At 43.3% G+C, this 25,287-nt stretch overlaps 1 protein-coding gene across 5 annotated transcripts in view; it reads right to left on the reverse strand.

Moving 5' to 3' along the window:
* Positions 1-25,287, reverse strand: part of TNRC18 (trinucleotide repeat containing 18) — a 1,341,710-nt gene that overhangs the window by 542,432 nt on the left and 773,991 nt on the right. For 3 of the 5 annotated variants that reach the window (XM_075317830.1, XM_075317827.1, XM_075317826.1), the window contains one exon: positions 11,477-11,740. The exons of the other annotated variants lie outside the window; for them this stretch is intronic. In XM_075317830.1, the coding sequence (XP_075173945.1) occupies positions 11,477-11,740 (264 nt within the window). The remainder of the gene's footprint in view (positions 1-11,476; positions 11,741-25,287) is intronic. 5 annotated transcript variants of the gene reach the window in all.

A 25,287-nucleotide genomic window follows, 5' to 3' on the forward strand; every position in this document is an offset into this window, starting at 1 on the left:
CCGATCGGCTTCCCCCGCATAGACCGTATGATTGCCCCATAGACTTACTCCCAGGGGCGGAGATCCCGTTTGGTCATGTCTACCCGTTGGCGGCACCTGAGCTAGAAGCACTAAAAGAGTACATCGATGAAAGTCTAGCCAAGGGATTTATTCGCCCGTCTACCTCACCAGCAGGGGCACCCATCTTTTTCGTGAAAAAGAAAGAGGGGACTCTGAGACCCTGTATTGACTACCGGGAACTGAATAAAATAACCATCCGGAACCGGTATCCGTTACCGTTGATTCCTGAGCTATTGGAGAGAGTCCAACAGGCAAAAATATTCACTAAATTGGATCTCCGTGGGGCATATAATCTACTTCGCATACGTCCCGGAGACGAGTGGAAGACCGCGTTCCGATGTCGGTATGGACATTATGAGTACCTAGTGATGCCTTTTGGACTTTGTAACGCTCCCGCGGCTTTCCAACATCTAGTTAACGATATTTTTAGGGATATAATGGACCAATTCATGGTGATTTATCTGGATGATATCCTGATCTTTTCTGATTCCCTACAGGAACACCAGGAGCACGTCAAGACCGTACTTACCCGTCTGAGGGATAACCACCTGTACATTAAACTGGAGAAATGCGAATTCCATTGCTCACAAATACAATTCTTAGGTTATGTTATCTCTCCTCAGGGACTGAACATGGAGTCTGGCAAGATACAAGCAATTCTAGACTGGCCGGAACCGGGAAACATCAAAGAGGTACAACGCTTTGTCGGTTTTGCCAACTTTTACCGACGCTTTATCCGTAACTTTTCAGAGATCGTCCGTCCCATCACTCTGTTAACCAAGAAAGGACAGAAGTTTGTGTGGTCCGCCCAGGCCCAGGAAGCTTTCCATCGTCTCAAGGTTTGTTTTACCTCAGCGCCAATATTAGTACATCCGAATCCCGCACTTCCCTTTATCGTGGAAGTCGACGCTTCCGACTATGCATTAGGGGCAATCCTTTCTCAAAGGACTGGGGACAAGAGTCTCTTGCATCCGTGTGCTTTCTTTTCTCGCCGGTTGTCCCCTGCAGAAAGGAACTATGACATTGCGGACAAGGAATTGTTGGCGATTATTTCAGCTTTTAAGGAATGGAGACACCACTTACAGGGAGCTGCGCAGCAAGTGATAGTACTCACAGATCATTGTAACCTGGAATTTCTTAAGTCTGCCAGGTGCCTGTCTCCACGGCAAGCCCGTTGGAGCCTATTCCTTAACCAGTTCAATTTTATCGTTACATACCGTCCAGGTTCACGTAATGGGAAAGCCGATGCCTTGTCCCGAATCCACGCCGTGGACTCCGTGCCTGGAACCCCGTCTCAGACCGTGTTATCGGATGCCAATTTCGTTGGAGTAATCCAGGACCAGGACTTGTGGAAGGACATCAAGCTGGCCTATGATGGTGACGTATTTCTTGCTGCCCCCCCGAATGATGTAACTCTTGTTCTTCGGAATGGTGTGTGGTTGAGAGAGCGACGCATTTATGTCCCTGAGGCCGTAAGACTTCGGGTTCTCAAGTTGGTCCATGACTCCGTGTTGGCTGGTCATAGGGGGGTACAGAAGACGCAGGAATTTCTGAGCCGTTTTTTCTGGTGGCCTACCTGTTTAAAGGATGTAAAGGACTATGTCCACTCATGTGTGGCTTGTGCCCGGTGCAAGGTCCCTCGTGTGGCTCCTACGGGACTCCTCCAACCATTACCCGTTCCATCTCGCCTTTGGGGATCTATCTCAATGGATTTTATTGTGGAGTTGCCAGTCTCAGGCGGTCACAATACCATTTTAGTGGTGGTGGATCGGTTGACAAAAGCTGCTCACTTTATTCCGTGTACCGGTCTTCCCTCAGCCGCAGAGACAGTGGATTTGGTTATCCAGAACGTATTCCGATTGCATGGGGTACCAGACGAGATCATCTCTGACCGGGGCGTGCAGTTCACGTCTAGGTTCTTGAAGGGGTTTTGTATGGCACTCCAGATTGATGTCTGTTTGTCTTCTGCATACCATCCTCAGACAAATGGGCAAACCGAACGGACTAATCAAACCCTGGAACAATACCTTCGATGTTATGTCAGCCATCTGCAGGACGATTGGTTGAAGATGCTTCCGTTGGCGGAGTTCTCGTATAACAACACTCAGAGCAGCTCCACTAAGGTAACGCCCTTTTTCGCTAACTTGGGTTACCATCCGAATGTTTTGCCTAGGTCACCGGTTGCGGTTTCGGTGCCAGCGGTGGAGGACAGATTGACAGAGCTACGACACAATCTGGAGGTTCTAAAGGACACTGTGGCTACGGCTCAGGAGCATTACAAGAGGTCGGCAGACACTCACCGGAAACCGGCACCCATGTATAAGGTAGGGGACTCTGTATGGTTATCCACCAAAAACCTGAGATTGGGTGTTCCTTCGCAGAAGCTGGGACAAAAATTCATCGGTCCGTTTAAGATCACCGGGATCGTGAGCCCTGTGGCCTGTCGGCTGCGGTTACCGCACCATTTAAAGGTACACCCGGTCTTTCATGTTTCTCTCCTCAAACCCGTTTCTCCTAATACGTTTCATGGTCGTGTCGTGCCTCCTCCTCCGCCTGTGATGGTGGACGGCGAGGAGCAGTTCGTGGTTGAGGACATTATTGACTCCCGGCTCCATCGTCGTCGGCTTCAGTATCTGGTACGTTGGCAGGGGTACGCCCCCGAGGACGATTCCTGGGAACCGGTGGGTAACATTCGGGCACCCCGGAAGATTGCTCAGTTTCATCGGCGGTACCCGGACAAGCCAGGCCCTGATCCGTCCTGAGGCTGTTTCTGGGGGGGGGGGGAGTACTGTCAGGTTTCCGGGATTTCCAGTTCTCTTTTGAAAGAGCTTGCCCTCGGTTAACATGGAGTTTACTGTTCTGTTGCCCTACTTCCTGTCCAGCTGCTTAAAAGGCCGCCTCTAAGCCTAGTCCAGTGCCTGAGTATACTGCTTGCTGTGTGCTCCTGCTTTGCTGCTCCTAATTCCTGATTGCCTTTGGATCCTCCTGAAAGACTACCGACACCGACTCTGGACCGTACCCGGTTTCTTCAAGCTGTGCCCGGACTCCGTCTGCCGTCTTTGGTCAGCACTTCTGCCCGGTTCCTTCCGGTTCGTAACCACTCTGGACTATCATCCCGTACGGACACTTCTGGACTTTACCACTTGCCCCTTGTGTCCCGGCTGCTGCGCATTTAGGCCTTCCGGGGTGATTGCCAGACAGTCCCTGTATAGGGGTTCGCTCTTGGTGGTCTCCCTGGGGGAGTCCGGTGCGTGGCCCCGGGAATTCCCTTCGCTCCGTTTCGGGAAGGTATTTCGTGTGTTATTGTTCTACTGTGTTTGTTCCGTTGTGTACCTATCGTGGTTACATATTATAAACATCTTTGTACCAAGAACTCGTCTCTGGTTGTCATTGCCCTAACGCTATCGAAATCCTCAGAATATACAATAGTATTACAGAAACCTTGTGTGGATTACATTGGACCTGCAGAGGTGTTTGGGGGGGGTTAATAAATTAGAGAAAAAGGGCGTTTTTTTATTAAAGAATTTCGCTGATTTCTGTTCATTTTTTTTACTTACAAGATTAGTATTGGGGGGTCTCATTGACCTCTCCCCATTACCAACCTCGGTCCTGATGACAGATGTGATTTTTTGACTAATTATAGCTTTCATTAACGCCTTGTATTACCCTGATTGCTACCGAAGCAGGGCGATAAGGATGAGCCAGGTAAAGCCCCAGAATTGGTAAATTTAGTGAATACGCTAATTCTAGGGGTGCTGTGAGCTGATATCTTTATGCTGGGGGGAGCCCAATAGCCATGAGTCTCCCCAGCCTAAGAATACCAGCCCCCAGCTCTCTGTCTTATCTTGGCTGGATATCAATATTGAGGAGAACCCACCATTATTTTTAAATATAATATATATATATATATATATATATATATATACATACATATATACATACATATATACACACACACACACATACATTTACATACATACTGTAAAAAAAGAGACATGGCGTCCCTCGTATTTTGATACACAGTGAAGATAATGCACACAGCTTGGGGCTGCCGTCTCCAGCTGACTGTTATGGGTATCAAAATACAGTGAACCGCTTGCCATTTTCTTCCCTCTGTGACAGCTACTGTGAGGGCAACTAATCACAGATGCCGGCACACTGGCAGTCTGACTGCAACCAATTGCAAACGCTGTCACAGAGGGTAGGCGGGTGAAAAAGGGACTATTCATAGGGATTAATGAGCAGTGTGAAAGGCAAGTGGCGACTCGGCAAGTATAACTGTCCTGCTTTAATCCCTAATTTGCTTTCTATTTACTTTCTTTTTTAATGTATTTTCTATCCGGGTGGGCGAATCCGAACAGCAACACAGTCTATCCTGAAAAGTCTGTGTTCGGGTGTCTATGCACGGACCTCGAATTTTACAGTTTGGGTTCGCCCATCATTACATTTAATATGTCCATTGCTTTGCCACTTTTCCTTTTTGCACTATATACAGTACATATTCAATCACGCTATGTGATACTTTCCTACATGTGACCTAGGTTACTTTTTGTGCTTCGGGGCCATTTAGTGATTATACTGCATACTGTTACTATGTCTAAATGACAAAACCTTTCCTATATGGATTTTGACACCATATCATTTTTAACTCTTTGCTAGCAATGTATGTATCTATTTATATACATATTTATTCTAACACTTATGTCCCATGTGTTGTCCATTTTTGTCCTTACCATTGATGTACTACTACACAATTTTATATGTTGTGATTAAATATACCTATTCCTTGTTATCAGTAAAAATAAAAAAAAAAGATCTACTTTATAGATTTCTGCAATTATATGTCATTGATTTGGCTCTATTTTTCCGCTCAACATTGTTAATTGGACTAACCCAGGTTTTTTTTTTGTTTTATTTTTTTTGAGGGGATGGGGGGAGGGAGTTTGATCCCCGCTACATATCTAACAAATTCTCTCAGATGAGGTAGCAAAAGCATGCTGACAGATTCCCTTTAAAATGTGCTTAAGTCACACAGTAAATAGTTTATAAGTGAAAGATTTGTCAGACATATTAAAGACATCCAAGTAAATGAGAGCTTGCCAAGAAAAAAAAAATAGACAAAAAAGGTTAGCTCATGCAGTTTAGGCTTTATAGCACAGGTAATCTATACAAAGCAGTGCGGATGTAATGAGATTAACAATGAAATCATAATAATGTTATTAAGATATTAAAGACTGACAATGATGATTTTTTTAAGCAGTCTAGCAAGGGAATAAAAGATACAGACAATGTGCACAATACAGACCCATTAAAATTGTGGTACATGTTTTAGCAGAGCACACAAAACTGGCTAGATGAAGGCAGACCATAGACAGCTTAAGGGTCTTCTTTCACATTCTTTACCTTCATTATAAGAAATCTACCATACCTAGAAGTCCACTAAGGGTACATTTACTAATATGAAAATAAAAATTAAGTATTAATATAAATGTATATTCTTGTTATTAAACATCTGTACTGAACATATCTGTTTTCTTTGGGTATGTAATATGTTTGGTTGTAAAAGAATTGTTTGAGAACAGAATTATATGTTCACTGTAAAAAAAGAACATTCTAAAGAAATCTAACCCTTAATGTTAAACACTAGTGTTTCAAGCATTAGAGACAAAATTATCTGAAAGCACTGTGAAATTAATTGAGGCATATAAGTGAATAAATATTATTGATGTATGGTGGTAATCAATGCTTGTACAGTGCATTTCGCTTTACATAACTGGAGAAAATGAAAAATATAATATATTGGCAAAAATGTGCCGTTGCATTATTACCATTAAAAAAGCTGACATTTTTCATGCATATGCTGTAAACATTCCCCAGACACAGGACTAATTAATAGTGTGTAGGTTCAGTGTATGGTAACAAACTTAGAAAAGGTGCAACCTAATAAATGACATTTTTCTATCGGTATTACCTAGAAAATTGGTTCCGATAACTGCATTGCTAGCACTTAGCATTATCTGCCTGGATGTAAAGTAAAATATTTAAATAAAGCACATGATACTTATCTCAGTAATTTGCTATAGAGCAGAATATTAGACTTCAGGCTTGAAGATTTACTAATAAAGATGTTGATGTTCAGAAGTTACCTACTTTAGAGATCAAAGGTTCTGATGTCTTGTAATATGACCCACGCTGTTCGTTGTCTGCCCTACTCCAGCCAATCACTTTGCTTCGTTATAATAGCATAGGAGCAAATGCAAGACACCGATACAGACATTCAAAGCATCATGGGTAAGGGTCAGGGGTGAAGGAATGCTCAAGCAGCTGCAAGGAAAAAGCAAGCATTCTAGAAAAGTTTGGTTAAATCCTACACATTTTAGTATTACAGCAAGTCTCAGCAATATCCACTTTTCAAATATTCCCCCAATGTCAGTGAAAACTTAGGATTCTCCTTTCTGGCATTGAACATATTTCCTAATCATGTTAATAAATAGGCTATATAAAGGATTATTTGGTTCAAATGTATTTTATCATTACATAAATAAAGTAAATATATTAGCTTTACATATAGTCATAAATTTACAGATGTTGTCCCCTACTTGGAGAACCCCAACCTCAATCTCTATGTTTCCCCCCATGTAAAATAACATCAGCTATACTCACCTCTAGTGTTGCTGATGTTCCAGTGATATTGGCATTGGCTCTCCCAGGGATTATGTGACAATGTTATGCGATCACTGCGGCCAAACTAGTGTGCGCTTCACACTCCCCTCCCTCGAACAAATCAGACATCCAGAGTAAATGAGAGAGCAGCCACAGCTCTAACTTCCAGCAGATGTCAGTAAGGTACGAAGGAGGGGCAGAGTGAAGCTGATGCCGATTGGCCATAGGGATCACATGACAATGTCACGTGAGTCCCTAGAGAGCAAGTTCTGGCCCTGCTGGATTGGTGACAACACTGGAGTGGTGTATACATATTATTATTTAACTTAGGGGAAACAAGGATTTAGAAGGGATTATCCAAGTAGTAGACATCCATTTCAAATAGTTCTATTGTTTTTCTGTTTACAGCTTCCATAAGGACCTCCGTCTTGCCACAGTTAAGAAGAAGAGACCAGATTTGACTACAAATCAGGCTTGTTTGTACTGTGTGCCCATGAAGGCACAAGAGGAGTCATTTTTAACTTAGATGCATTAAAGCAACAATGTAAGATTGCAACAGTGCGTGTATGTGTGTATATATATATACATATATACACATAGATATATATACATACAGTATATATATATATAATTGCCTTATTCTGTCTGTCTTGCTCCAAAATGACGTTATTACAGTGACAACCGTCGCCGCACCGCGCGTGCTAAAGAGCCTCCGACCAACGGCTCAGCTAACTGAACAGGCCGAACTACGGTCCGACAGGACAACGCTCGAGACTTTTCCCCGCACCCACATGGAGCCCCGACTTCCCGGTGAGTGCTGCACTCCCGGGAGCCCACACCTCCGCCCCTGCATACACAACCGCACTCAGCTGTACCCCCTCTTCCCTACACACACACACATTATCGCACTCTGCTCCACCCCCTCCGCCCTACACACACACACACACACACACACATTACCGCACTCGATACGGCAACCAATCATAGGTGCCTGTGAGCAGGGGAAGCAGGGAATACGAGATTGAATAATGAGCGGCCGGTATTTTCAAAAGAGGAAAAGCCGCTGGAGCTTTGTGACAGCTGTGTAGCATCGCGCCCGTGATTGGTGAGTATGAGAAACGGGATGAGAGAGAGAGACCGACCGAAAGAGAGATAGAGACAGAGAGAGACCGACCAACAGACCGACCAACAGAGAGAGGGAGACTGACCTACAAAGAGAGAGACCAGTAGAGATTTTAAACTATTTAGACAGTTCTGCTGAACATGCTGAGCATGCTCAGTAGAACGTGACGTAATTGGTCAGCAGATTCCGCCGCTTAGCGCATAGCGGCGGAATCCGCCACCATAGACAATCATTAGACCCCTTGGCGGATTCCAACGGAATCTGTCAAGGTGCGTTATTTTAACGACCCAAAAAATGCTACATGTAGCGTTCCCTCCGCCCGACGCTGCGTCAAAATAACGACTCAGCGTATTGACGACACACTGCGTTGCAGTGTGTTGTCAATACAAGTCTATGGAGAATAGCGCAATGCGTTAACGGTCTGCGCTATTCTCCATAACGGCGGATTGCGCTGAACGCAAGTGTGAAAGCGGCCTTAACCCGCAGGATGGGGGCACATGTCAGGATGGTGGCTGCACCACGATGGGCCACATCACAGCATCAGCATATTTTTACTTAACTTTACACTGTTCATGGCCTTCTTTCATTACAAGCCATGGACATCATTAAACATTAGACTCATCTTTTAAAACTGTTCCTTCTGTTGTTTGTCATTTTAAAACCAATAAACAATTCTAAAAATACTATACGGTAGAATCGGGCCACCTTCATATTATATATATATATATATATATATATATATATATATATATACACATACATACATACATATATATATATATACACATACACACACACACGCACACACACATATACAGCTCTGGCAAAAATTAAGAGGCCATTGCAAAATTGTCATTTTTTTTTGAGTTTTCTCTTTATAGGTATATTTTTGAGTAAAATTGTTCTTTTATTCTATGAACTACTGACAACGTCTCTGGTTTTACAAGCAATACATTTTGTATTTATTTTATGAAAATGAGAAATGCTCACAGTAACAAAAAAAATGCAGTGCTTTCAGACCTCCAATAATGCAAAGAAAACAAGTTCATAATCATTTAGAAACAACAGTACAAATAATGTTTTAACTCTGGAATAGTTCAGAAATCAATATTTTGGGAAATAACCATTTTTAATCACAGCTTTCATGCGTCTTGGCATGCTTTCCACCAGTCTTTCACACTGCTTTTGGGTGACCTTATGGCACTCCTGGTGCAAAAATGTAAACAGTTCTTCTTTGCTCATGGCTATCCATCTTTCTCTTGATTACATTCCAAAGGTTTTCAATGGGTTCAGGTCTGGAGATTGGGCTGGCCATGACAGAGTTTTGATATGGTGGTTCTTCATCCACACATTGATTGACCTAGCTGTGTGAACTGAACCCCCTTGAAAACCTCTGGAATGTAATCAAGAGGAAGATGGATAGTCACAATCCATCAAACAAAGAAGAACTGCTTAAATCTTTGCACCAGGAGTGGCATAAGGTTACCCAAAAGCAGTGTGAAAGACTGATGGAAAGCATGCCAAGACGCATACAAGCTGTGATTAAAAATCATGGTCATTCCACAAAATATTGTTTTCTGAACTCTTACTGAGTTAAACCATTAGTATTGTTGTTTCTAAATGATTATTAACTTGTTTTCTTTGCACTATTTAAGGTCTGAAAGCAATGCATTTTTTTGTTATTTTGACCATTTCCCATTTTCAGAAAATACATACTTTATTTTTCGTTTTATAAAGACACACCGGATTATAAGACGCACCCTAAATTTAGAGATCGAAAAGGTAAAAGAGAAAAATGGGGTCCGTCTTATACTCCGGTGTTATCTTACCAGAGGGAGGCAGCAGTGATGGTGAAGCAGGGTCACAGGAGGCAGAGGATGTGGTGGCAGCTGCGGTCCGTTGCGGCAGCAGCGGCGGGCAGCAGCAGAAGCAGCGGTGGCAGTTCGTGGCGGTGGGTCCATGATGTCAGTGGCGGAAGCAACAATGGTGGTGGCAGTAGCAGCAGGTCCATGGTGTCAGTGGCGGCAGCAGCGGTGGGTCGGTGGTGTTGCAGTGTTGCAGGCCGGTGCGGTGATTGTCTCAGTCTGTCTGCGGTCCTGGTTCAAGTGATGGTGCCTGGAGCGTCGCAGGCGCAGATTGAGCTCTCATCCAAGGGCTCCATCTGCGCACGTGCTGACTCCCAGAGCGACGCATACGCAGATGGAGCTCTTATCCAAGAGCTCCAACTGCGCATGAGCTGACTCCCGGCGCAATCATTTGAACCGGGTCTGCGGACACACTGGGATACTCACTGCATAGCCGCCCGCACGCACAGAGTGGCAGCCAGCAGGCTGCCCGCCCACCGGCACAGAGAGGCAGCCGGCCTGCAAGACAGAGAGGGAGCCGGCCACTAGCACGCAGCGACAGGCACCCGGCCGCCCGAACATACCCGGTCGCCGGTAGCAACAACGGTGGTGGCAGTAGCGGCAGGTCCGTGGTGTCAGTGGCGGCAGCAGCGGTGGGTCAGTGGTGTTGCAGGCTGGTGCGGTGATTGTCTCAGTCTGTCTGCGGTCCTGGTTCAAGTGATTGTGCCTGGAGCATCGCATGTGCAGATGGAGCTCTCACCCAAGGGCTCCATCTGCGCACGTGCTGACTCCCGGAGCGACGCGTGCGCAGATGGAGCTCTTATCCAAGAGCTCCAACTGCGTTCGCGCTGACTACCGGCGCCATCATTTTATTCGGGTCTGCGGACACACTGGGATAATCACTGCACCCCACTGCACCTCACAGCCGCCCGCCCTTACGCACGCACAGAGTGGCAGCCAGCAGGCTGCCCGCCCACCGGCACAGAGGGTCAGCCGGCCTGCAAGACAGAGAGGGAGCCGGCCACCAGCACGCAGCGACAGGCACCCGGCCGCCCGAACATACCCGGTCGCCGCACAGACAGCCCTCAGGTAAGCTATATTCGGATTTTAAGACGCACGACTCCTTTTCCTCCCAAATTTTTGGGAGGAAAATTGCATCTTATAATCCGAAAAATACAGTAATTTATTTTTTGGAAATTCAGAGACAAACACACACACACACACACACACACACACTGTTGCAATTTACTCATATATATATATGAGTAAAGTAAACAGTAATATTCATTTGTAAGAGCTTGGCAATCTTGCAGGAGGGATATTTGAAATATAAACACTGCAGGACCTTTTAAGCAACATGATAATCCTTGGAGTGATGTAGAGGGAGTAAGAAACAAAAAAGAAGCATAACAAAGAAAAAAAAAAAAGCCCAAACTATATTAACAATTTAGAATGCAAGAGACACAAAGTAGACTGACATTATTAAAAAAATAAAATTGGAATTTTTAATAAAACTTAATAATACAAACAAATCACACTCCCACACTTTATCCAAATACAAGGACTTTCTTAGATGGAACCTTCATGCCAAAGATAACACAGGAAAAGGTGGACTGATTGAGAACTAAAGCAGCTCACACAACGAGCCAAAAGAAAAATACTATAAATTTGCAAAGGAAAATAGCTGAAACTGCAGAACAGACAGGTAGCCAAGCACAGATCACTATTCACAGCAGAAATTCCCTAAATATTGGCGTCTGAACTTTGGCTCTGTAAATCTAGTAACCTTGGTCCAATGAGTCTTCTGTTGAATCACTGAAAGATGATTCATGCTCTTGATCAGGTAGTAGAAAATGATGATGTCTATTTCTGTTGGGTGTCTGCTTTGATTTGGAAGTCCTGTAAAATGATGAGATGTTCTGCGATGATAGGGAACAAGCAAGTGTTTTAATTTTTTGTGTCAGCATATTACACATGCTATAATGTAGTGATTTAGGTTGGGACAGCCAATCATTTTTTAATATGCTGCTATCATCTTCTGAGTCCGTATCTGAAAATAAAACACATTTTAAGAAGAGTTAAAAAAAAAAAGTATACATAAACCAGTTGGAGATTTTTAACTATTTACTATATATACACTGATAATTATCAGATTCGGAAAAAATGCCATTAATATTGGATTAAACACTGAACAACTCCAGGTACAATATAAGTCCTATGGGAAAAATGGACTGATAGGCCCATAGGAATAATTCCAAATACAGGGATTTTTTTCTTTATAGAAATACAAAATTGTATATTATAGTATTTTACACAGAATTTAACAAACATACAATAAAAATCACAAGGTCAGAGGAGCTACAGTGCAAATGGACAGAGTCAACATTACCCTCTTCTACCCCACCACCATAGTAAGACCAGGGTCAGCGTGAAATAACCCATATGAAGTGATTATAAATAGGTACACGTAGAGTTAATAATAAAAGTATGAACTTTAAAGCATGAGTTGTACAAATCATAGGATCAAAACCCGATCCATACAACTCAGCCCAAACAGGAATGGAGAAAATACAAATGCTGACTCCAATTACCTGATAGAGTACCCAGTAAACTGAGTAAAAGTAAACATAATACGGACGACGCTCAATAGGGGCACCATGTCACTCACCCATAGTAGTCCTTGTTGATGGGAGAAGAGAGGACGTGACACCAGATCCCAATGCGTATTTCACGTAGGGCTTCCATGGGGGCCCTACACCGAAATCTGGGGCAGACAATTTCAGCACCAAATGTGCACCTCCTGGCAAAAAACTGCGGCAAAAAAAATGCGTACAAAAAGTGTTTTCTTTTGCTAAGAGGTGTAGATTGGGTGCCGAAATATGATGTTAAAATTTCATCACCAAATCTGCATCTCTTGGCAAAAAAACTGCAGTTTTCTGCCAGGAGATGCAGGTCTGCGAACTCAGTGACCTCACCTGGGTTCAGGTTACCTCCGATCACAGGTGAAGGACCATGGGAACCTCCAGCTTTGACCGCAAATGACCTTAGTGATGTCATCGCTCATTGCACAGCTCATTCATTCTCTGGAGCTCACAGCAGGTATTCATGCTCTATTGCCAACCTCGTGTGGATTACTTCAGACTTGCACGAGTGTTTAGAGGGTTAATATAATTTTGAAAGAGGGTGGGTTTTTGTATTTTATTCCAAATAAAGGATTTTTTTTTGTGTCTGTGTTTACTTACTTTCACTTACAAATTAGTGATGGGGTGTCAGATACTGCCATCACTAATCCAGGACTTAAGGTACCGTCACACTAAGCAACGCTCCAGCGACCTGACCTGGCAGGGATCGCTAGAGCGTCGCTACCCGGGTTGCTGGTGAGTAATTAACCAGATGTGTACTCTGGCTAGGAGTGCAGGGAGCCAGCGCTAAGCGGTGTGCGCTGGTAACCAAGGTAAATATCGGGTTGGTTACCCGATATTTACCTTAGTTACCAAGCGCAGCATCGCTTCCACGCGTCGCTGCTGGCTCGGGGCTGGTCATTGGTTGCTGGTGAGACCTGCCTGTTTGACAGCTCACCAGCAACCCGGGGTAGCGACGCTCCAGCGATCCCTGCCAGGTCAAGTCACTGGAGCGTCGCAACCCGGGTTGCTGGTGAGCTGTCAAACAGGCAGATCTCACCAGCAACCAATGACCAGCCCCCAGCCAGCAGCGACGCGTGGAAACGATGCTGCGCTTGGTAACTAAGGTAAATATCGGGTAACCAACCCAATATTTACCTTGGTTACCAGCGCACACCGCTTAGCGCTGGCTCCCTGCACTCCTAGCCAGAGTACACATCGGGTTAATTACCCGATGTGTAGTATGGCTATGTGTGCAGAGAGCCGGCACTGACAGCGTGAGAGCGGCGGACGCTGGTAACAAAGGTAAATATCGTGAAACCAAGGAAAGGGCTTCTTGGTTACCCGATATTTACCTTTGTTACCAGTGTCCGCAGAAGCCGGCTCCCTGCTCACTGCACATTCAGTTGTTGCTCTCTCGCTGTCACACACAGTGATGTGTGCTTCACAGCGGGAGAGCAACAACTAAAAAAAATGGTCCAGGACATTCAGCAACAACTGGCGACCTCACAGCAGGTGCCAGGTTATTGCTGGATGTCACACACAGCAACATCGCTGTTGCGTCAGAAAAGTTGTGCCTCAGCAGTGATGTTGCTAGAGATGTTGCTTAGTGACACGTGGCCTTTAGTGGCTGCTGTGAGCTGCCATTAACTCCATATTACCCAGATTGCCAACGCAACAGGGCAATAGGGAAGAGCTAGGTAAAGTGCCGGAATTATCACATCTAATGGATGCGTTATTCCAGGCGGCTGGAAGCTGATATTTTTACGCTGGGTCTCCCCAGCCTAAGAATACCAGCCCCCAAATGTTGGGCTTTATCTTGGCTGGGTATCAAAATTGGGGAAAACAGCACTTTGTTTTTTTAATTATTTATTTAATTTATTTTAAAAAATGTCACATGCGTTTCCTCTTTTTTTGATACACAGCCAAGATAAGCACAGGACTGGGGATGCAGCCTGTAGCCATGGGCTTTATCTGTGCTGGGTATTAGAATACGGGCCGACCCTGCGCCAATTCTTTTATTTATTTTTATACCATGATACTGACAGCAGTACCAACTCCTTCCAGTTTTAATGTAATTTCAACACGCCCCCTATCACATGATAGTGAAGTGTTCAAAATGCCATCTGACATTTCCAGGCAGAATAAACGTTATTTTTCTAAGTTGATGTGGGCATTGAGTTGTTTATAATAGAAGGGGGAGAGTGGGGGTAAGACCCCCAGATAGGGGAAGTGCAGGGGCTTGAAGCCCCCCCTTGCATGAATATGGTGGACGAGAGGAAACATTGCGACGCCCACCAACCAAACGAATCACGCCCACTAACCTGGAATGAGCCCTTATATTCTAGGCTCACGGTAGATGCTAGAGTACAGGTTCAAAGGAATAAGTGTCGTATGCTCCACCAATTCACCATAAATAGCAGAGCAAGAGTATATCAATTGTGGTAACAATTAAAATGTAACCTTTAATAATAAATATCTAAAAGAAAGGACCACACAACATAAACATAAACGGTTGTAAAACAAACCCAAAAGGAGCAGATTTTAAGCTCCAGTTATTGTCAATAGAGGACAAAACTCCACATGAGGACCACAACAGAGGGAATTAACCTCCACCGTGGTAAAAGATATGACAACATAAAACAGGTTGTCAGACACACTTGTTCAGCAAGGTCAAGTAAATACAACTTACTACAATCTTAATAATAGAAACGAGGGTTATCCAATATATAGAGGGGGGGGGCAACAATTAGCCACACACTACCCCTCAATTGGTAACAGTCTGACCTTAGATGCTCCAAGACCTCCCGACGCGTTTCATAATTAGGCTTACTCCTCAGGGGATTATGGTCATGAGGGAGCTATAAAGAATGAGCAAGAAGTGGTCAGAGAAATCACTGAACTTATAACCAAAATCTAGCACTTATTTGTAACAACACACATGTCTTTACCTTTAGTAAAATGGACCTCCAGCCTGATGTGTCTGGGCCTGGCATAAAGCCCTGAGCTTTCAAAAAGCCGCCCTTAAGTGTCATATGGTTAGTGGGGGTGGCCAGATCTAGCCCAATGGGGTGAGAGAACGCACACCCCCAACTGGGCGGAGCCCCCATGACATATGAGAGGGGTAACATCCCCCTCAAAGGTGTTGACCTACCGCCCGTCAGAACGTCAGTGCGGTGAGTACATTACCGCCCACCACAATGACGTTCAATCACGTGTCAGCAACCACTTCCGGTCCCGCGATAGCTACGCACAATACTATGTGCAAACGCCGACCGGATGTGCGGACCATGTGTAGTAGGTCACGTGACACTCACAGAGATCACGCGACCGCCGCAAAGCCGACCGGATATGTAAACCATGTGTGATCGGTCACGTGACAAACCAGGAGGACACGCGACCATAACAATGTGACGTCAAGCGTCAGCTGACAGCTAGTGACGCGGTCCCTCCGGAGTACCACGTGACTCGCGGCATTCAATGTGACAAACCCGCATTTACATACCGCGTCTCATTACATGCATTAACGCGGGTACAATGCACTATAAAGTAGATGCCAAATAAGGGGGGGGGCGGGGGGGTTTAACCCTTTATTGAGATTCATGCAGTGAGTGTATTAAATAATGTTTCAGAATGCTAGGTAATGATATTGGCTATACAATATTAAACTGGAAAGCCGCCCATCGAAAGGGAAAACTTACAATAAGTGCTAGACAAGATTTGTCCTACAGAAGAGGAAAGGACACAAAAAATGGAATTTAAAGGCAGGCATCCCCAAGGGTGCCAGAACTGGACTACAAGGACGCAGGAGGGGGAGGGGAGGTTGGCAAAAGGAAGAAAAGGATCCTTTTCTTCCTTTTGCCAACCTCCCCCCCCCTCCTGCGTCCTTGTCACAGGCGCACATCCGCCTCCCCCCCTTTCTTTGTAGTCCAGTTCTGGCACCCTTGGGGATGCCTGCCTTTAAATTCCAGTCACGTGGCACTCCGGAGGGACCGCGTCACTAGCTGTCAGCTGACGCTTGACGTCACATTGTTATGGTCGCGTGTCCTCCTGGTTTGTCACGTGACCGATCACACATGGTTTACATATCCGGTCGGCTTTGCGGCGGTCGCGTGATCTCTGTGAGTGTCACGTGACCTACTACATTTGGTCCGCACATCCGGTCGGCGTTTGTACATAGTATTGTGCGTAGCTATCGCGGGACCGGAAGTGGTTGCTGACACGTGACTGAACGTCATTGTGGTGGGCGGTAATGTACTCACCGCACTGACGTTCTGACGGGCGGTAGGTCAACACCTTTGAGGGGGATGTTACCCCTCTCATATGTCATGGGGGCTCCGCCCAGTTGGGGGTGTGCGTTCTCTCACCCCATTGGACTAGATCTGGCCACCCCCACTAACCATATGACACTTAAGGGCGGCTTTTTGAAAGCTCAGTGCTTTATGCCAGGCCCAGACACATCAGGCTGGAGGTCCATTTTACTAAAGGTAAAGACATGTGTGTTGTTACAAATAAGTGCTAGATTTTGGTTATAAGTTCAGTGATTTCTCTGACCACTTTTTGCTCATTCTTTATAGCTCCCTCATGACCATAATCCCCTGAGGAGTAAGCCTAATTATGAAACGCGTCGGGAGGTCTTGGAGCATCTAAGGTCAGACTGTTACCAATTGAGGGGTTGTGTGTGGCTAATTGTTGCCCCCCCCCTCTATATATTGGATAACCCTCGTTTCTATTATTAAGATTGTAGTAAGTTGTATTTACTTGACCTTGCTGAACAAGTGTGTCTGACAACCTGTTTTATGTTGTCATAACTATTACCACGGTGGAGGTTAATTCCCTCTGTTGTGGTTCTCATGTGGAGTTTTGTCCTCTATTGACAATAACTGGAGCTTAAAATCTGCTCCTTTTGGGTTGGTTTTACAACCGTTTATGTTTATGTTGTGTGGTCCTTTCTTTTAGACATTTATTATTAAAGGTTACATTTTAATTGTTACCACAATTGATATACTCTTGCTCTGCTATTTATTATGATATAGAGTACAGGTTCCTTCCGTTACACTGCATTCCCCGCCCACCAGCCATCCTGGCACCTGTGATTGGATGCAGTCAGCTGACACACTGTATAGTAAATAGCAAAATTAGGGTCAAGGAGACATGTAAACGTCCAATAGTTGGAACAAAGACTCCTAAAACTTAACTTTTAATGACGTGAAAGTTAAAAGTGACGAAAGTCACATAAAAACGTGAACATAAAAAGTATACATGCATGTTGGGTCACACCAGATATCGAAAGGGCCCAGCATACATGTGCAGCACAATATAAACGATCCCTGAGAATAACAGTATTCACAACAATATCAAGATATTCCGTGAGGGGAACCGCCCCCCAAAAAGGGAAAACCGGGATTTTTTAAAGAAAGAAGTGAGACCTAATGTTTACCAGCCAGAACCACTCAATATCATTTACAAATTATGACGGTTAATGTTAAGGATATGGAGAGATCTCACCAGAATATAAGCTCATCTAATGATTCCTATCAGAGGGTATTCATGCATGATCGACCTTCCTCTTTTATAGTCGTCACCATCCTCCTGTTTTTAAGGATCAAAATTCCTGTGCAAATCAGGATATACTTCCTCTTGTCATAGCACAGTGTGCAGATCCATGAGGTTACTCACAACACGTTTCGTTGTCACCTTCACTCATCAGGGGATTTTTTAATATTCATAATAGCTGTGTCTCTTATAGATTCAGCATCATGGGTTCTGCCAAAATGCGGGCTAAAAGAAATAATGATTGTTGCCAATAAGCTAAACCGCCCAGAGAAAGTATAGAAATTCACAGAAACACATATGCTGATAGTGCCAAAACTCACCGCACTTGTCTCACGTGTGCATATAAATTCTGTGCCGCGCTTGTGGCTAAGGGCGCCGCCATTATAAAGGTCCCGCGCATGCTCACTGTGCTCATTAACAAGACGAGGAGGTGCCATGGCCGAGAAATCATGTCCCGATCATGTGACATTGGCTCCGCCCCCCACACACAGTGGGTCTCCTGGAACGAACGCTAAGTGCTTCACTTAAGGAGACAACACACTTCCGTGATCGTCATCACCAGACGACCACCCAGCCCAGGTTTACATCATCAATCATAGACTGGAGCGCAGGCTTGCGTTCCACTGCGGCTCTGTGCACTCATGCATTGCCATCTTTTAACGCCAATATTGCCTGCTAAAATAAATCATAATCTGAACTGGGTGCATATCATAGATCCAGTTTAAGGAGGATTTAAAAAAAAACTGATGGATAGAGCGTTATGTGATAATTTGATTGACACCGGTGAATATGATTTTCTTCCTCCCAAAGTTCCGGTTTTGGCAACTTTTTACATTTTGCCTAAGATCCATAAGGGCTTGGATCCCTTAAAGGGTCGTCTGATCGTCTCGGGGATGATATAGAAGGGTTAATAGTTTCTATATTTTTTTCATTTTAAATATTTTGTTCCATTAGTAAGTATATCTGGTGGTAGTTCATAGTCATTATGGAGCCTTTGGAATGAGAAACAGGCTCAAGGATTATTATTGTCTGCTAAATGTTCTTCTTATCTTCTTCTTATCTCATATGCATGACTCTACATTTTTGTTTTGCTAAAACTTAAAGGTCATAAGAGCAACTTGTAAAGTCCAGCTAGAAGCCTTTTTTGCAATATCACATTGATCTGTAAATGGTATAAATAAACTGTACCTTGGCTGAATAAACAGAAAACTGATCATGCTCACATGAATGCAGTTCTTTTCTCCGAGCGCTCGATCTTGATTAGACCTGAAGAGGCCTAATTCAGAGGACCTCACTGGTGATCCCATAAGCTGACTTTTGAAACAGAACAGCTACAACAGGGATAAAAAGCTTCACTAAAAATCTGAATGTATACTTAGACCACATCCTAAGACCCTTTGTCACCTCATTGAACTCATATCTGAAGGATACCACAGATTTTTTGCGAAGAATAGACAACGTTTTCCTGGAAGAGGGGATGTTATTATGCAGTATAGATGTGGAGGCACTGTATTCAATCGATTCCACACAGAGAAGGTCTAAATTCAATTAGATACTACAAGAGGTAGCACTCTTAAAAAACAATGATTTTGTCATGGAGGCGATTGAGTTCTGTCTCACAAAAAATGTATTCATGTTTGACGGTAAGTACTTCCACCAGGTCAGGGGCACTGCGATGGGGAGTTGTTGTGCCCCTTCGTATGCTAACCTGCTCCTGGGCTGGTGGGAGGAAACCGTCATTTTTGGAGGCAATATGGACATGAACAACATAGTCCTGTGGGTAAGATTTATAGACGACATCTTTGTTATCTGGAAAGGAGACAAAAGTAGCTTCTGTAATTTTGTGTTGGATCTTAATGTAAATGCCATCGGCCTTCATTTTACCTATGAAATGAATGAGGACAAACTAGGCTTTTTGAATGTCCTGGTCGAGCGAGGAACAGAGGGTCAGTTAGCCACAAGTACTTACCGTAAGGAAATGTCATCTAATTCATTGCTTAGATGGGAGAGTGCACATCTAAATGCACATCCAAATGCACATAAAAAATGTATCCCAAAAAGCCAGTTCATTCGGATGAGAAGGAACTGCTCGGACTATGAGCAGTTCCTTAACCATTCTAGGGATTTGAAATTTAGATTGAAAGAAAGAAGATACCCCAAACGTTTAGTGAATGAAGCATTTGACACAGTGAAAAATATGGATCAAACTAGGATGTTGAACCCTGCGCCCCGTGGCCCCGATAAAGCTGACACTTTGCGTTATATCACTACTTATAACAATGGTTCTAACCATTTTAGAGAAATTCTCTCCAGGCACTGGCAGGTTCTCAGAATGGATCCTGATATGGCTAGATTGTTACCGGAAAATCCTTCTATTACCTTTAGGCGATCTAGGTCACTGAGAGATAGACTGGTACACAGTCACTTTCAGGGTCCAGATGTGACTAGATCAAATATGAGCATAAAGGGATGTTATAGATGTCATGATTGTATCTCCTGTGTTCTGGTTGAAGAGGGTAAGGAATTTAGTGATTCCACATTTAAAAGAAGGTTTTAAATTATAACCTTAATCACGTGTAAGACAAAAGGAGTGATATACAGGATAAAATGTGTTTGTGGAAAGTTATATATTGGAAAAACAATGAGAGAGATGAGAAGGAGAATTGGTGAACACAGGGGAGACATCATTAATAAGAATGACAAACCAGTGGCGAGACATGTCAATCTGGAACATAGTGGAGACATCAAATGTATCTCCATCATGGGTATAGATCGTATACAACCACCTGCACGGGGAGGAAACTGGCACAATCTATTGTTACAAAAAGAATGTTTCTGGATATACAGATTAAACACTCAAGCACCTCAGGGACTGAATGAAAGTCTGTCCTTTGCTCCATTTGTAGGTGCACGGAGTGGATTAGGGTGAGTGTAGGAGGGGCAGCCACCGAGGAGCGGGGGCACAATTAACGTAATTTTCTAGAGTGCCGACCTCCGCTAGGTAGGTAAGGTTAGTTCTCTAAGATAGGTGTGAGGGCTCACCTTGAGTTTGGTGGTGGTCTTACACTTTTCATGTCCTAACACACAGGTGTATCCTTTTCTCTATCAGTTGGATACAACAAGGCATTCTATCCTACTTTTGTCCAATGGTACTGATGTGTTCGCAGAGTGTCGGTTTTATGAGAGGTGTCCCAGGTGTGATAGGATTAAATGTGTAACATACTATTTGAGGTTTTCTAGCCCCTATACTATCATTGTGATATGCTCTGGGGTTAATAGATCTGTAGATTATGGATTATTAAAATGCCCCTATGTTATTGTATGTATTATCCCCTATCTCGATATATTAACATCTATTTACATTTGTTTGGGTACTAATTTCTGGGTGAATATTTTTGTATACCTTCCACTAAAACATTACTACGATATGTCTTTACAATACATATCTGCTATTATAAGATCCATCTTTTTGAGGTGGGATAAGGGTTAATATGCAAATTATCCTAGATGAACACTGGGTGGGAGGAAAGGGTGGACAAAGCTTTCTTCTGTCATTTGCAGCCATTCTATAGGATACTCTGAATGGGGGATCTATGATATGCACCGCGTTCAGATTATGATTTATTTTAGCAGGCGATATTGGCGTTAAAAAGTGGCAATGCATGAGTGCACAGAGCCGCAGTGGAAAGCAAGCCTGCGCTCCAGTCTATGATTGATGATGTAAACCTGAGCTGGGTGGTCGTCTGGTGATGACGATCACGGAATTGTCGTGTTTCCTTAAGTGAAGCGCTTAGCGTGCGTTCCAGGAGACCCACTGTGTGTGTGTGTAGGAGGGGGGGGGTGGGGAGCTTTGCCAATGTAAAATGATCGGGACATGATTTCCCAGACATGGCACTGCCTCCTCTGGTTAATGAGCACAGTGAGCATGCATGGGACCTTTATAATGGCAGCACCCTCAGCCACAAGCACGGCACAGAATTTCTATGCATACGTGAGACAAGTGCAGTTAGTGTTGGCGCTATCAACATATGTGTTTCTATGAATTTCTATACTTTCTCTGGGCGGTTTAGCTTATTGGCAACAATCATTATTTCTTTTGGCCTGCATTTTGACAGAACCCATGATGCTGACTCTATAAGAGACACAGCTATTATGAATATCAAAAACTCCACTGATGCATGAACCGTCATAATTTGTAAATTATATTGAGTGGTTCTGGCTGGTAAACATTAGGTCTCACTTCTTTCTTTAAAAAATCCCGTTTTTTCCTTTTTGGGGGGCAGTTCCCCTCACGGGTTAGTATGGGAATATCTTGATATTGTTGTGAATACTGTTATTCTCAGGGATCGTTTATATGGTGCTGCACATGTATGCTGGGCCTTGTCGATATCTGGTGTGACCCAACATACATGTATACTTTTTATGTTCACGTTTTTATGTGACTTTCGTCACTTTTAACTTTCACGTCATTAAAAGTTAAGTTTTAGGAGTCTTTGTTCCAACTATTGGACGTTTGCATGTCTCCTTTACCCTAATTTTGCTATTTACTATATACCGTTCGTGGGTCTACATTCATTAAGTATCTAGCTTAGTATTTTCAGCTTACACACTGCCACTAAGGGTGGGGGCACGTCTGACTGCGCGTCTGACTATAATTAGCGGCACAGGAAGTGAATGCAAGGCCTGGGAGCAGCGTACAGCCATGCCGGAGCCTTGGTAAGTACAGCACGCTTGCTTTCATTCCCTATCACTTCTACCACCAATTTTAATCTCCAGATTCTGATCCCCATAGACATATATGGGGACCGGATCCGTTTTTGTTTTTTTTAAAAAGTGAACAGGGACCCGCCGGTCCCGGGTATCTCCAAGTCCGCCCATCTCTAATAATAACATGATCAATACAACTGTCACACTAGTTAACCGCTTCAGTGAACACCGTAAAGAAAATAAAAACCATAGCAAAAACTGTCTTTTCGTCATACAGCTGACAAAAAAAGAAATAAAAACGAAAGTCAATCGGGAATAAAACAAGATCAAAAAGTCATCTATAAATAAAAAATGTACTGCTGAAAACATCATCATTTCCTGCAGAAAAAAAAGCCATCATACAGCTCCTTCAGCAAAACAATGAAAAAGCTGTAACTCCCAGAATACAGCAATGTAAAATCTTTTTTTTTCTATAAAAAAAAGTTATGGTGTAAAAGCGACAAAATAAAAAAAAAAAAAAATTGAATTGGTATCGCTGTAATCGTTCTGACCCAGAGAATAAAGCTGTCTTATCATATATCATATGACATGCCGAATGGCGTAAAAGAAACAAACACAAAAAAACAATTCCTGAATTGCTGTTTGTTCTTGATTCTGCCTTAAAAATGAAGAATAGAAGAATAGAAAGTGATACAAAAAAATATATTCTGTGGCTCAAAATGGTAACAATAAAAAACTTTATTTTGTAAAAAAAAAAACCCCACGTTCTTAGTATGGTAGTAGCCAAACCTAAAAAAAATTATATAAATCTGGTATCGCTGTAATCTTACTGATTAGAAGAATAAAGCCACCAAACCACATATACTGCACAGTCTACAGCATAAAAAAATAAAGACAATTCTTCAAACTACTGCTGATTTGTTTATTTTACCTCCTAAGGATCGCAGTGTGGCGCAGCTCATATTTATTCTGCTCTGTATGCTGAGCACTTAAACAGGGGATTACGTGTAAATCTATGAAAAACGTGATTCAGACAAAATTCCCACTGGAAAATTCACTGTAATGAGGCAGAGGGAGTCACTTTGAACTCACGTCTGGCCTGTGGTCCTGCAGTGTCCATTTTTTTAGGCGGTCATGAACAGTTTTGTTCACCTTTAAAAAGACAGCCGAATGGAGTCCGGAGTATCTCTGATGCCTCATTATAGTGAATGGATCCGCCGGGGGCTTCACCTCAATCATGTATTTTGGAGATGTAGTTGGAAACTTCAAAGTAAGTGTTACGCATAGAGCACGGGATAAAATGTGCACTGATCCAAAATGTTCTGTACCCAAATCACCACCAAATAGCATGCAACTCAACCCACAAAAACACCACTAAGGTCTATCATCCGTTAACAGAAATAAAGGGGGCTTCCATGTTACTGGTAAGACAAAGGCTCTGGAAAAGTGCTCCCTCCCCATTTCTCAAAAAAGAAATCCAGCAAAACCTGCGCATTCAAATCCAAATGCCGCCTTCGTTCTGATCCCCACAATGTGCTGAGACCACAGTTAGCATCCACATTTGGTATTATTTTAGTGAGAAGAGCCCGATTAATTTACAGGATACAGGTTTCCAGAACGAATAGTTGACCTCTATGTACGGGTACTCCAATGTACTGGGCACGACAATGACTTATTTGGAATTTTTAATTCTGCAACATTTATTGCGTTTGACACCATGAGTGGTTTCCACCGACTAAATCGTCACTACACCCATAGACTAATTCACAGAGGGGTGTAATTTCCAAAACGTGGTCATTTGAGGAGATTTCTTCTGTTCTGGCACGTAGGTGCTCTGCAAATAGAGTCTGCAAACTATTCTAGGAAAATCTGTGCTCCAAAAATCAATTGGCGCTCCTTCCCTACCAAGCCCTCTGGTGCGGCCCAACAGTACTGTACAGTCACATGTGGGATATTGCCACGCTCAGTAAAAACTGTGTAACATATTATGGGGCCTTTTTACTTATTTTCCTTGTGAAAATTGCAAATAGGGGGTTAAAACAACATTTTAGTGGTATAAATGTAATTATTTTTGGTTCACTGCCCAATAGTATAGCAATTTATATGACACACCTGTTATGTCAATATGTTCACTGCACTCCTGGATAAATTCATTAATGGGTGCAGTTTGTAAAATGAGGTCACTTGTGGGGGATTTCTGCTACTGTGGCACTTCAGGAAATCTACCAATGTGACATGGCACCCGCAAACTATTCACACTAAATCTGAATTTAAATATGTCGCTCCTTCCATTCTTCAATTTGAACTGTGAATGAAAAGTAATTTTCAACCACATATGGGGTATTGGTATGCTCAGGAGAAACTACACAACAAATTTTAAGGAGTATTTTCTGTTACCCTTGTGAAAGTGAAAGATTTGAAGTTAAAGCAAAATTTTTGTGGCAAATGTTTTTTTTTTTGCCCATTTTCACGCCTCAACATTATAAAATTCCGTGAAAAACCTGGGATTCAAGGTCCTATCCAAACATCTAAATAAATTCTGTGAAGGGCACATCAGGGGCTCTCCAAACAGGACATGGCCTCCACTAACGATTATAGTCAATTTTGCATTTCAAAAGTCAACTGCCGCTTGTTCCCTTTTGAGCCCTGCTGTAAGTCCATATAGTAGATTTCCACCACATATGAGGTCTTGGTCAAGAGAAATAGCGCGACA

Source organism: Anomaloglossus baeobatrachus, chromosome 7 (genome assembly GCF_048569485.1).
Source record: "Anomaloglossus baeobatrachus isolate aAnoBae1 chromosome 7, aAnoBae1.hap1, whole genome shotgun sequence".
NCBI classification, from domain to species: domain Eukaryota; kingdom Metazoa; phylum Chordata; class Amphibia; order Anura; family Aromobatidae; genus Anomaloglossus; species Anomaloglossus baeobatrachus.